The sequence below is a fragment of the Cyprinodon variegatus genome, unplaced genomic scaffold (assembly GCF_000732505.1).
Source record: "Cyprinodon variegatus isolate N-32 unplaced genomic scaffold, C_variegatus-1.0 Scaffold715, whole genome shotgun sequence".
Lineage (NCBI taxonomy): Eukaryota > Metazoa > Chordata > Actinopteri > Cyprinodontiformes > Cyprinodontidae > Cyprinodon > Cyprinodon variegatus.
The window spans coordinates 198240-212520 of NW_015151168.1; the positions used below are offsets into that span (position 1 = coordinate 198240).

Here is a 14281-nt window from a genome sequence, read left to right on the forward strand (position 1 = left end):
TATATTTACAGTTCTAACAACCCTAGTTCTAATATCTCCGCTAATGTATCCAGTTTGGTCCGAAAATGAAGTTAGCTATCGTTATTTAAACTAAGTCTGGCTCCACAGACAGATAGAAACTGCTCTCCAGGTCAACAATGCGCATAAATCTCAGCTGCTGCAGCGTCAACCTGTTCTGGTTTAAGGAAGTCAGGTTTATCTTCCTGTAAAAAGTATTTTCACAATCCATAACCTTAGCATATTAGTTTACTTTTCAAACTTTAATGTGTTGTTTTGTTGCTTTGATTTTAAAAGGTACAATTGGAAGTATTAATTGTGATATGAATAAATAAAATTCTAAAATGATGTTGTGTTATTATGTTTTCTGGCCCTTTTGCGCTGCAACATGGCCGGTTTTAGATGGGGGCCTACTGGGGGCTAGTGCCCCTATAGGACCGGTCCTAGCCCCTGTGGTGACCTCTATACTGAACAAATGATACTAAAATAATTTCTTATGATATGAGCTGACTGAAGGGACTGAAATTGACTGGTCCCTTGTATCAATTTAATATTAACCATTACTATTTACCTGAAAACTTATATAGAATCTAAGATGTGGGACCCTAAGATTCAGTTGAATTAATATAAATTCACAAGCCGTGTTTCCATCCCAACAAAATTAGAATTTTAAGCAAGCTTTTAAAAGTAAAAAAAAAAGAAAAAATTGAAAGGAAAAAAAAGGAAATGTGGATTTGTGTGTTTCCATTTGGTTTGAAGGGAATTAACCAATCACCACGTAGTGTATGGCCGTCATAGGTCCTCATACAAATTACATCATAACGCATCACAGTAGTAAACAGGAGAAGTAGAGCCTGCAATCTAACACTGACCAAAGATCAGTAATGGAAGAAAGTTTTAATACTGTGTTGCTATTGGGAAGGTTGTTCCCGTATTGATATGTCAGCTAGTAATGGCGATGTTGCTTCCGACCATCTGTATGTGCATAATAAGAACGTCCAAGAAGACGGCGACAGCAGAAACAGCTGATTAATCATGCAAGGTAAAAATTTGCTACATCAGAGGTGCATACCCCCACCTTTTGTGAAAAAGGTGGGAGACTGAATAAGCTGGTAGGGAGGGCCACTTCTGTCCTGGGCTGCCCTCTGGACTCGGTGGAGGAAGTGGCTGAGAGGAGGATGCTATCCAAACTCACATCCATCATGGACAACACCTCTCACCCCCTGCACCAGACTGTAGAGCAGCTGAGCAGCTCCTTTAGTCAAAGACTTAGACACCCTGTCTGTAAAAAGGAGCGCTACCGCAGGTCATTCATTCCTGCTGCCACCAGACTCTATAATAATGCGCTATAACCACAATAACTCCTGTTAAAACCACTGTGCAGCTATATTATATTTTTTTATTTATTGACTGTGCAATATTCTGTGCAATATGCGGACTGTGAAATATATGTGAATAGAATAGTCATACCACTACCTCACCATTGTTCCTTAACTTCTACACTTTAACGTTAAAGTAAATCCACCTGTATATAAGCCACCTGGATTGTACATATGTCACCTCAAACCTCTGTGCTACTACCTTGTATTTTTTTATCTTTTTATTTTTTATTTCTTATTTTTTATTTTATTTTGTTTTTCATTGTGTGCAATACATGTACACTTGCACCTTAATCCTTATTTATCTTGATATACTGTATATATATATATATATATAAATATATAAAAAGAAATATATATATATATTTATTTATTGTTTATTCTTAATGCACCTTTTTCCTCCTTGTTTGCACCTTCTTTAATTACTATGCCAATATGTGATGAGTGAATTTCTCCGCTGTGAGATCAATAAAGCTCATCTAATCTAATCTAATCTAATCTAGTATGCGTTGTAATGTTGTGTACTTTACCACCTGCACTTTCAGGTATTTTTAGTAGCTATGGTGCCACTGTTTTAGGTACTTTTCACTTTTTAAACAATTTTGTTGTGCTGCGTTTTAGAATGCGAGTAAACTATCTGTCTGCATAACTCAACGTGCAATGAAATAGATTTAATATTTACTTATTTAGCTGTCTAAATAAGTAAATGATTCAAATATTAAATATACAATTACATTGTAAAATGAGCAATTAAATAATTAAATGTCCCATTAGATTACTGGCAAGACTTTTAAAATGATGAATTCAATAAATTAATGTCAAGTTAGTTGTGCTGGTTGGATACTTTCAGTGTATGATCAAGTAATAAAAAAAACATGGCTCATATTGTTCTAGATTACACAATGAGACACGTTCCCCTTGCGTGCACGATGGTCGGGTTTTTAATCACGTTAACCGAATGGATTTAGAACTTCTCTCATATTTGATGTCACCTTGTTACTAAACATAACAAACATTCCTGCTGTCTCTGTGTCATATGTGCAGTTCGTGGTTTGTAAGCGCAAGCTGGAGAGTAAAAAAGAAGCTCTTCTGATACTCTCCAAGGAGTTAGACAGCTGTCAGCAGGAGAGGGATCAGTACAAACTGATGGCCAACCAGCTCCGCGAGCGGCACCAGGCGCTCAAGAAGAAGTACAGAGAACTCATTGTAAGCTGAAGAATGCGTCAGTTTAAAAGATTTCCTATTGGAAAACAGGGTAATATCTGTGTTTACCTTTTGTTCTTCGATTTTTCTACTAACAGGACGGAGATATTTGTCTGCCACCTGACAAAAGAAACCAAGTGAGTGATTTCATCCTGGTTATGTTATTCACATTCAATGTGCTGACATCCCAAAGCTGCTGTTTGAAGTCAAGATGAGACAGTATTAATGACAGAGTACAATCCTACTCACGCCCTCTCCTGATGGAACACAGCCACAGCTTTTCTTTGCATTTTACTTTTAAACATCTAAACACAGTTTGTCCCTCAGGTGAATTTGTCTCAGCTGCTAAGAGACTCCAGAGAAAGGAACAGTCAGCTTTCTGAGGAGGTCAAAGAGCTCAAACAGCGGCTGCTGGAAGCTCAGGGCGACAACAAGGTATCACCATCATATCCACACGCAGCTGTTCACTAAATGTCAGTGTTCAGCTGTGATATGGTTGGAGAAATACAAAAAGTTCTGTATAAAATAAATTATTTAAGAAATCTTTTTCGATCCTCCTGCAGCTTCTGCGGATGACGATCACCAAGCAAAGGCTGGGGGACGAGGAGGTGGGTGTTCGACATTTTCCTGCACATGAGAGAGAAGATCTGGTGAAGCAGCTGGAACAAGCAAGAGAGCAGGTGAGGCCTGACTGCTGGATGTAGATTCATCTCTTCACCTTCACCAGCATTTTATCAGTCTGAGACTTTCTGTAGTTTGGTTTGTTTTGACAAATTTAAAGGCTTCATTTCAGAGATAGGATCTGAAGTAAGTACATCAGAGGATCATGTAATGTTAGGTTTTTTGAGATTAAGCTGAGGAGAGCAGACTAAGATGGTTTACACATATAGGCAGGTGGAGATGCTGAGAACATTGGTTGGAAGATGCTGAAGCTGAAATGGTTAGCAGGCATAGAAGGAGACCGAAGACTATTGCATGTTTATTTTTAGTTGACATTAAACAAATAAATGTGATACTTATTGAAACACAACAAGGTATAGTTCAAACAAAACACATTGGCTGTGATTTGCTGATACCTTTTTGGCTGCAGAATGTAGGGTCAGGTGGAGACTGACTGTTATTTGATGTTATCTGATATTTCATATCCTAAAAACTTAAAGCACACAACTATCTATTTTCATTTGTTACAGTTCTTTATGCATATATATGTGTATAAATATTTTTTGTCATTCTTGCAGAACGAGGTGCTAGTGCACAGCGTGAAATCACTGACGGATGAGCTCCAGGATGTCCGAGCAGAGCGGGACGTGTTTCAGCAGAAGGCTCACCGACTCAACACTGAAATGAACCACATCATGGGCAGCGATGAGAGCCGCTTCCTGGACATAGATGCCCTCTGCATGGAGAACAGGTTGGTATTCGTAAATAAAAGGTCTTAACTTGTAATTTTTTAACACTTTATTAGTTAATCTTAAAATATATATTTTTAGCTGACTCCATATTATTAAGGCTTTCCTTTTGTTATAGGTACTTGCATGAGCGGTTCAGCCAGCTGCAGGAAGAGGTTCACCTCCTTAAAGCTAACTTAGTGAAGTACAAGGTAGATACAACTACTTCACAGGCCTGCCAAGGTTCACGCCTTGAGTGTGACAGTCATGCAATTAAACCCATTTTCACGCACCATGCAACAACTGGCATTTCTAATGCTTATTTCCTCATTCAATACGGCTTGCCATAGTACAAGTAACTCTGATTGACTGACTCAGATAACAATCCTAGACCAATCCATCAGTCCTTTGTGGCTAAAACTAACCAACAGCAGAAGGCACAACACAATATTAACCAATCAGAAGCGAGGTAAGGCAGGTCTTAGTGTCTCTCACAATCTGGATGGGATCTGGGAGCATAGAACAAAAGAATAAGACAGAAACCTAGGGCAAGAGTGTTTTAGATGAGCCATGAAGCCATGGTTGCACATTTATTAAACTAGTGGACATAAAGTGTGATCCTTTCTTACTACGGCTGAAGCTTAAAGCTGACAGTAAAGTAAATTTTCTAGAAAAAAATGTTAAATTGTTCCAAGGTACAAATGTAAAATTATCTTCTTTATCACGTATCATCATAAGAAATGGATTTAGAGTTACACAGAGTTACATAGATCTAAAAAAAAAAAAAAAAAGATTGGAGATTTTTCTTTTCTTATTTTAAGCATAAATCCTATTAATCATCTGCAAATTGTCTTACCTCCTTAAGTCAAGGGAAAATACACTTTTTTTTCTCTCCTCTGTTTTATTTTCAGTTCAGGGGCCATAATATGGTCCTGGACCATTTTTACAGGGGCTCTGGCCCCTGCTGGCCCCTGTGTAGAACCACACATGCGCTGAACTGATCCAAAACCAGCTCTCAAATAAGCCACCAAAGTGTGTAACAAATACAACATTAGACATGTCCCCATCTAAACCATGTTATTGTTTTTTTTTATTTGAAATAAAATATTGTCAAACATGGGCGTATTTAAAGGGGGGCCAGGGGGAGCATGGTCCCCCTTTTAATAATTACATAATATAGAATGTCAAACTTTAACATTTTTTAAATCAGTATATTAACCAAAGAAAATTGAAAAATACAGCGATGAAATCTTTATTATGATGTACTACAATTAAAGATTATTTAGATTTAGGGTTTTTCTATATTATTAAAAATAAATATCAACTACTCAAGAAATTTTATGTATATAATATGTAGAAGCATTAATCAATACAAACGACACCAATTTATAAATATGTGTGAAGCTTTATTAGCAAGGACCTCATTTAATTCTTCTCTCTCTAGTGGTTTAATTGGAAAATATAGATGTAGGTTCATATGTAGGTTTATTGGGATCAGCATAGGTTGACCCTGTACTGGTTTCGGTTTCCGTTTGGTGCCCCCTCAGTGCACATTGATCCCTGCTTGGCCAGCCCTGTGAAAATTTCCTGGAACTTCCACTGTTATCAAACCTTTGTCCAAATTCTTGTTTGATTTCTATTTTCTGGTTAATTCAGACTAGCTGGAAGCCACAGTGCAGTTAGAGCAGCTGGCATGGAGGGAAGACATCTGTGCTTAGCTATAAATCAACATAAAAAAAAAGTCTCACTCTTGTAATTATTTGAAACTTGGCAGCTTTGGTTTCATGTACATTTTTATTTGTTGTTGCTCTTGTTTTACATTCCATTGAAACACTTGATGGTGAATTTCAGAGCGCATTGGAGAGCAGGAAGAACTGCAAAATGAGCGGCAAACCCAACAGCAGCGCTCTAACTGGAGTCCTTTCTGCTAAACAAGGTCAGAAACCTCACATTTCAAAGATTTCTTTCTAAACCTCATTGTTTTTTTGGTTTTTCTCACGATAAACGTCCTTTGCTGTGACCTGTGTCTGGTGGGGTGTGGATTGCAGTAAAGGAACTGCTGCTCTCTGAGGAGAACGGCTGCAGTCTGCCAGTGACTCCTCAATCCATCTCAGACCTTAAGTCTCTGGCCACAGCCCTGCTGGAAACCATCCATGAAAAGAACATGGTCGTCCAGCACCAACGCCAAATCAACAAGTACTGAAACTGCTGTTCTTCTTTATATCCCCTTGTTTGCTCTGTCTGGCTTTTTTTTTTTCTTTTTCTGACCAGTGAAGGTAGTAACCATCTTTTATTTATTCTAATTAGGATTCTTGGAAACCGAGTGGCAGAACTGGAGAAGAAGCTAAAAACTCTTGAGATTTCTGGCTTGTGGAGCCTTCCAGGTGGATACATGTTTTACTTTAGAGTACCGAGACGTTTATCTGGCTAACCTGCTGCTGCACAACCACCTTTGGCTCCTTGGACCCTGTCAATAACCAATCCGTCCAGCAAAAAGATCCGTACAATCAGCTCATTTGCGCATGCGCAACCAGATATACATCCAGGTTTCCATAAGTAATGTAATTATGGTATTAAAATTACTTATTTCTATCCTTAACTCACTAAAGAATGCTAATACACATCTTCAAAAAATGTATTACGACTATTTCTGAGACCATTGATGCTTTTTACATTTCTACGCTTGTCTGACGTCATCATCGGACATGCTCAGACTAGTCGGGCAAGATATAATTAATCCATGTTCATCTACATTGTAGTTGATTCTTTCTTTAGATTACGCATTATCAGGGATTTAATTATGCCGGCCCCAGGCCGGATTTCTGGCTCGTAGCAGTTGCCTGTGTGTAAAAAATTTTTTTTAAAATCACTCGAAAATAAATAGATGGTAAGTAAATAAAAAAGACAATCAAAATCCATCTTGCGTTTCTCAACCAATAGTAGCAAAGGAGCGCTCAGAAACAAACATTATTAGCCAATCAGAAGAAGAAGGGGGCGGGTCTTAGGAAAGCTTGATCCTCCTCTTCTCGTGTCTTGCTCAAGTCGCCAGATAGATTGTGGTACAGTGCTGTAGTTCTACACAGAAAGTCACCTTGCGCCGTTGACGGCTCCATTCAACAGTGAGACGTGTAAAAAGTCAAAAAATAGATAAATTAATTTGTGTCTGGAGAGAAGGACGATGGAAAGAATGGAATTGCATGGAGTGGGCTTAATGCAGTTCATGAACTCTGGGGAAGATGTCACCACCATAGATAAAGGTCTCAGTAATAAATGGCACTGAGCATGGCTGGAGGAGACGGGGCGAGATGGCATTTAGCAGCTGGTGCAGGAATTTAGTATTAGATTTTCAAAAGTCAAATTTAGTCTTCAATCATTAATGCAATCTCTAATCCCATATATATAAAATATATATAATATAAATATATATACAATATAAGTTACCTCCTGGAAGTAGCATCCCATTTCCGATGCAGAAGGGGCACAGATGAGTGATAAAACAGGATTTTTATGCATTTATTTTCTCAGGAAATACATTATTAACCTTTAACACATTATAGTTTATTAATCTTACTATTTTTGGGTAGGGAAAAACGTAATTTAGGTATTTTTTACAAAATAAATTCGAAAGCGACCCGAATGTATATCTGGTTCCGCATGCGCAAATGAGCTGATGGTACGGATCCAGCTTTATTTTATTTTTATTATTATTAAAAAATGTAACTCTCTGAATTGAACCCATCCCCTTGTGGAGCAGTGGGCTGCCACTGTGCAGCGCCCGGGGGCAGTGTGGGGTTAAGGGTCTTGCTCAGAGACCCAGAGTGCCGGCTGTGGGCTTGAACTCAGAACCTCTGGATTCTGAGCACAGTGCCCTAACCACTTTGCCACACTCTTCCCAGATCAGGTAGTGACAGGCCCTCCACAGTCGCTCCTCATAGCTTTGGCCAGAAACAATAAAGACCTAAAAATAGTTTTACAATATACAGTTCAGATAAGACTGTTTCTTGCACCTTTTTTTTCATGCTTTGTTTGCATAGAATCTTTAATTCTCTCACGATGCTACAATCTACAAATTCTTCCTTCATTTCCCCCAAATAGGGAACCTTTCATTCATGAAAATGGTTTTATTGTATTCTGCAAGTTAGATTTCAGAGTGGAATTTTAATTTCTTTAATTTACCTACAAAAAACAAACAATTGATTAAGTAGTTGTTGAAAGTAAAGAGGAATATGTCGGTTTTTATTAACACGTTTATTAACAATAAAGCCAAAAAAACTTCTCTCATTGTAGAAGTCTAAAGCTTCCTGATGCTTGCGCTAACCAAACTAAACTTTGTTTACAATAACTTCTTCTTCTCCTGCTCTTTTTCTCTCTGCTACCTGAAGGCCTGACTTATAATGTGTCTCTTGGAGGGTTTGGAAGTAGGTTCTTCTCTTAAAAACACCTTTATATTTAATCTGACATTAAATATCATACATATATATATTTACATATACATATATATGTAAATATATACATATATTTCTATGTTTCTTTCACTGTTATCTTTGAGGGGGTTTTTTTCCTGGGGGTGTAACAGTACATGTTTCTGTGGCAACAGTAATTGTACAAACTCATTTTTACAAACTGCAGCTAAATAGTTTTTATGTTTTCTATCAAAAGCAAATGAATTGATAAACTAATTTCTCCCCAGGATGTTGAGCATAGTAAAAACAATCTGAAAATAAATCTTTTCTGATTTAATTTCAGCTTTAACAGAGTTTGATGGGATAAGAGTAGAGTTGATGATTTACAAATTGCAAACAAACTACGGCTTCAGTAGACTTTGGAAGATTAGCATTTGATGATAACAGCAGCTTTGGATTGTCTGTTTCTAATGATCAGTGTGTTGGGTTTTTGGTTATGAACAGTAGTGTTTAAAATTGTGTTGTGGATGTATGGAAAGCCAGAAAAGTCACAATTGGGGATGAATGGAAATTAAAAAAATTAGGAAACCGAGGCCGAAAACTGAAACATTAGAAAAAAATTATATCAAGTATTAGAACCAATGCAATTTTGTCTACTTTTACTAACCTTCACTAAACTTAAGGCAATTCAATAAATTATTTACAATTTATTAATTACAATCAAAAGATTTATTTTCCTCTGGTATTTTGTGTTATGGCCTTTGCCTTGATTGAATCCCTTGGAAACTTTCTTGCCTTTTAAAACACAGACAGACAGACAGTGGTCATGTTCGGTGTCAGTTTCCTTTTCCATGTTGCTTTCCTCTCAGAATGGTGATGGGAACATTTGGAATTCTTTATTATAATGTTTGTGCCACTGACCTGAACGAGCAGTCAGACTGATGTGCAGCATTAAAACTCACACATCCTCAAAACCCGTCATCTCTGAAAAACTCTGCTCCACCACTGCTCTCTGCATCCTGGCTGAGCTGTGTGCTTGCAATCTTTTTTTTTTTCTTTTTTTCCCCCTGTGCAGGATAGGCTGTTTTTCAGGTCATCAAAAGCTTTGGCCGTGTTGCTTCGATGTTAAATGTCTATCAGTCGAAAACTGAAAATGCACTTTTAGGTCATTTTCAGATGAATTTTCACTGCATCCCCAATCACAATATGTGTTTTTCCACTCATAGTACCATCTATTAAATATCATTAAAAACAGTAAAGGGTGTCGCTTGTGTTTAGAAAGTTTCAAGCCACTTTGGTAAGTGTTTAGTACTTTATTTTTATCCCTTATTCGTTTTTTATTTGGCAAAAACAACTTTAACCAAATAACGATTTGTGTGATATACAGTAGCCTCAGACCTTTGCCTCGCCTCACAACCAAATTCACTTTTTATGCCTGTTGTTTTTTATGCTCAAAGTGAAAGAAAAATCCAACATTTAAGGTTTTCTTTTTCCTGTTGAATTTAAAATGATTTATAAATGGAGTTACTTGCTGAACTGTGTACCGTTACACCCCTACCATTTACTTTAGCTCTGCTCATTTCATGTCCTACCTGCTTTGATACACTTCTTTTCATCATATAACCGTTGTTGATGCTTTGGCATCATACCAAAACTGCAATTACAAAAGAAAAAAAACATTACAGCCACTCTATAATATAATAACTCATTTATTATTGAGAAGAACTAACTTTAAATATTATGTTGTGATAATAGGAGGAAAAGATGCTATAATCCTGAACACACGTTTACCTCAGCAAGTTGAATCGCTTGATCCTCCTCAACAGGAAGGTAAATATTCAGTTTGAGTGTTTATTAGTCTTTCCCATCTGTAAGCAAACTGAGTAATAATGCTTTTTTTATTATTATCTGTTTGTTTCTACAGGTTTTAGAGTTTCTGGAATTGCCCTAAACAAAGCCAATCCAGCTCAAGATGAGGTCCAAACATCTACCGTTCTTGAAGCGTCCAATCCAACCCTTTCACAGCAGCTGCCAGAGGAAGGCCCAGAGAGTGCCGAAGCAGAGGCAGCAGACAGTGAAAACTGCCCTAAACGTGACAGATTGCAGACTCAGACAGATCGTACCCATTCGTTACACCAGGAGACTGTGAGTGACGCCTGTCCGAGTGAACTTCCCTCATCGTCCGATCTCAGTCATCACTGTGAGAGCTCTGAACCAATCACAAGAAGATGGAAACCAGAAGGAAGCAACAGACGGGTGGAAGAAGCAGAAATAAGGTCTGCCGAGAACAGGCAGCAGAGGGACGTCCAATCAGATGAGGAGGCTCTTCTTTGTAGCAGTGACGATACTCGGAGTCTTCCAGAAGAGGCTCTCTTGTCTCGCAGCATTTAGGAAAAGATCCTGTGGATCTACAGCAGGTCTCTTAGCTTTGTCTGAGCTCTGATTGTTGGAGAGGTCTCAGCTGTGTCTCTTTTTCACATTCAGATTACTGAATGCCTGATTTCCTAACTGCTGCTTTAACGGCGCCCACTGCTGGCTGTTAAATAGTACGCACAGGAAGAAAAGCTGATCTAAGGTGATACGAAGCACAGAGCAGCTTTAATCTTTGAAGCAGAGCTTATCTGATGCTATAATTAAATGCAGCACATCTGTCTCATGTCTGATGTAGTCCTACTTTACGCTTTATTGTGATGCATCACTTCAGAGACATTCTATTTTTTTAGACGTTACCACAAACAGACTCCTATAGCTTTTGCTTTTTAGTCACATTAAAGATTTTATCACTGATCCATTTAGAGGCATATTTCAGACCTGCGGTCTCTTAAACTTGATCAACGAAGAGACATTGATGGCCAAAGGTATTTCCACACACCTGGAAAAGAGATGTCCTAAAATATTTTATTGTAGTGAAATAATCTATATAATACCTGAGTATATTTGTTCTGTGGGGAATTAAAGCAAATTTAAGTTTTGTTGTTTTTTGTTTTCTAATGCCTTGGTGGTTGCCTTTATTTAGCACTGTTATCAAAAACATTGTACAGCCTTTTAATGTTTTCTTCTCTGGTGCTGCCCACGTCAATCCTGCACCCTGCTCATAAACTCACAATGTGAGTTTTCTACACAAAAAAAAAAAACATCTTTTTCTTTTTTTCTCTGTGGATACTTTTAATGCAGGCTTCAGAAATCCTCTTTGTCATTTTTCAAAATATTTTCCCCCAAGATCACATAAAATACAATATTTTCAGACACCCTCATTGTTTTTTTCTTAAACCTCAATTATTAGTGTTCAGTTTGGTTTTTGATCCAAAGCATCGCTTCACTGTTATATAACAGCTGTTATAAAACTTACCCTTTTTTTTTTTTTGCCATAGTTGATGATTACAAAGACTGCAAGAAAAAAATGGGTATTTACACATTATTGTGCAGTAAAATATTTCTATTAATGCCTCTATCTGAATTTTACTTACAGATAACCACCCATAAGTTTGAATGGTCAATTTCTTGTGGAAACTGCAATGAACAGGAAAATAACAACTTACAGACATGTAAGCTGCTCTATTTGAGGAAAAAAATAAGTTTAACAGAGATTTGTTAATACAGCCAGAGGTTCATATAGCTGGGAATTATTTTTGTGACTTCAGAAAACATGACTGCTACTTTATACAAAGTTTTATCATGATAACTTTTTATTGTTCAAAGAAAAACGTTACAGGTTTAGACAAGTCATGTAGGCTCATATTTGATTCATTTAGCTCAAGTGAAATTGTCAGAAAAGCTATTATCTATAAAATACTGTAATTTCAACTGTTAGTAAGCAATTACTAGTTGTTTTTTTTGTATCTTTGTGGAAACCTATTTAAATACTGGGATAGATTCTGTGGGGAACAACACTCCCATGTGTTGGGCCTAGCCCCTCCTGAACTGCCTTGCAGCACGCAGATGTTGAACCTCCCAAAGGCTGGAGGAGGACATCCCGATGACGCAGCATGCCAGCCGACGGCCTGCATTGCCATGCAACAGGCTTCCGGCGTCTCCGCCACGCCCCAAGTCGTCCATCTTTTCATGGATCACCACCGCCCTTCCAAGCACAGACAGGCCTCCAAACAGCGTAGCATCTGATTCAATCAGTGCACTGATTTTCCCCTCCTGAGGGGAGAAGTTCCCAAAGTCTCCTGGGTGTTGAGGGTGGTTGACACCATATGGGTTGTAGTGGCCACCGGTTGAGTCACATCCCCTGCTGAGGTCTCCATACTGATGGATGTGCACGGCTCTTGGTTCTGAAGAAGCCTCTTCAGGGAAGCCACTAAGGCGGAGAAGGACATGAAGCCTTTGTTCTGAATGCTCCTGTTTGAACAGCACCTGGCCGTATACCTTGGGAAGCCCCTCGGGAAGTAAAGTGCTGGGTCTCACTTTGCAGGCTGCATACAGGGTTCCATTGTACTGAGAGACCTCTGGAGGAAGCAGAGTATCGGTGTGTGCTGAGACGCATTGACAGCAGGCCAAAAACAGCAGCAGAGCAGCCTGCAGTCCACCCAATGACCTGGAGCACAATGGAATTAGTCAAACAATGCAAAAGAATGGATTATGTGAGCCATTAATTTCATAATAAGCACCAAAATCAACAATTACATATTTTAAGTTAATTATCCTGTAGTCTTTAGAAGAAAAAAAAACAACTTGGGAGTTTTATGATGAGATCTTCACCACTGATGGTAAAGAGATATTACACCATCCAATCAGCTGTTAAATGTAAAACATGGCATAGATAAATGTATACTAGCAGATGTTAAACTTAAAAAACAATAACAGATCTTTTTTTTTTTTTTAACTCTGTTAAATAATATATAACATGGGTTGGCTAAAGCAGGGCTTTCATAATCAAAGTTCACTCCCATCTGTCCTACTAATGATCTAATCATTTGAGTTGTGATAACGTAGGGATGAAATCAACCCTCTGGAGCTGGAGTTTGAGACCGCTGACCAATTCAACAAAAAAAAATTAGTAACCATTATATCTTTAAAATGGCAAGATATAAAAAAATCTCTGTTTGGATGGAATAAAAAAAGGACAGAACAAAAACTAAAGTATGCACAGTGGTGATCATGGGAAGCCAGCTGCTTTAAAACATCAGATCAATCCAACAAATGTTGCATTTATGTGTCCAAATTGGAACCTATTCCAAATGATCCGGGGGAAACAGTTTTACAAGACTGGTTCTAATTGATAGATTCTTGCAACTAGGAATTTAAAGCATAGATGCAGAAGAAGAAAAAAAAATGTTTTTTGGGGGTTTTTTTTCCCATGAAAACTGTATTGAAGGTATGGCCTGGATTTGTGTTTTTGAAGCTCATTGATATTAAAATCAGATTAATAGAACAAATGTTTGGATTTTTATAGCCACATGTTGTTTTGTTTCAGATCTTGTCCTTCTGTTTGTTTTATGTCTATAAAAGCAACTGGCTGACCGCTTTAAAGGCTTTCATAAACTTCTTAAGTAAGCTTTCCATAATTGAAAAAACAAAAAACATTTGATCCCGTTCTTGCTGTGCAATGAATAAAAAAAATGTATAAAAATCATCGCGCACTTACCTGTTTAGACGCATGGTTGGCAATGAAAGCAGCAACACGCTCCGATGTTTCTTTGGTTGATCTCTAAAGGGCGATGAAGCTGTTTCCTAACAGTGTCCGTGCGCGTCAGTGCGCGTTCACGTGATGAGGGGTGGAGCGGGCTTTTCTTCAGCTGGTTTTCATTGTTGAGAGTTTTTGCCTGTAATCACTGAATGCTTGTTTTCTTGGAAGGATAAAAAACAACGGGCAGGGGGCCCTCTGAATTGAGAAGAACACATAAAACACACCCATTATACAGATAGAGAAATGCTAATAGAATAGACCTACATTATTTATTCTAGG

General features: G+C 37.9%; 2 protein-coding genes across 3 annotated transcripts in view; one reads left to right on the forward strand and one right to left on the reverse strand.

Annotated features, from left to right (window-relative positions):
* LOC107097684 (coiled-coil domain-containing protein 149-like) overlaps positions 1-11416 on the forward strand; it is a 15066-nt gene extending 3650 nt beyond the window's left edge. The window contains exons 2-13 of one of the 2 annotated variants that reach the window (XM_015394930.1): positions 2421-2582; positions 2678-2716; positions 2907-3014; positions 3143-3259; positions 3818-3990; positions 4107-4179; positions 5819-5903; positions 6016-6163; positions 6275-6351; positions 8350-8385; positions 10126-10200; positions 10295-11416. In XM_015394930.1, coding sequence (XP_015250416.1) covers positions 2421-2582; positions 2678-2716; positions 2907-3014; positions 3143-3259; positions 3818-3990; positions 4107-4179; positions 5819-5903; positions 6016-6163; positions 6275-6351; positions 8350-8385; positions 10126-10200; positions 10295-10761 — 1560 coding nt within the window. In that variant the 3' untranslated portion in view covers positions 10762-11416. The remainder of the gene's footprint in view (positions 1-2420; positions 2583-2677; positions 2717-2906; positions 3015-3142; positions 3260-3817; positions 3991-4106; positions 4180-5818; positions 5904-6015; positions 6164-6274; positions 6352-8349; positions 8386-10125; positions 10201-10294) is intronic. The other variant, XM_015394931.1, reaches the window with a different exon arrangement.
* A 196-nt stretch (positions 11417-11612) lies between these two features.
* On the reverse strand, positions 11613-14117 carry sod3 (superoxide dismutase 3, extracellular). The gene is made up of 2 exons (XM_015394947.1): positions 13961-14117; positions 11613-12910 (listed from the first exon to the last, which is right to left on the reverse strand). The coding sequence occupies exons 1-2, from the start codon at positions 13972-13974 to the stop codon at positions 12277-12279; spliced, it is 648 nt and encodes a 215-aa protein (XP_015250433.1). The 5' UTR covers positions 13975-14117; the 3' UTR covers positions 11613-12276.
* Between the last annotated feature and the right edge of the window lie 164 nt (positions 14118-14281).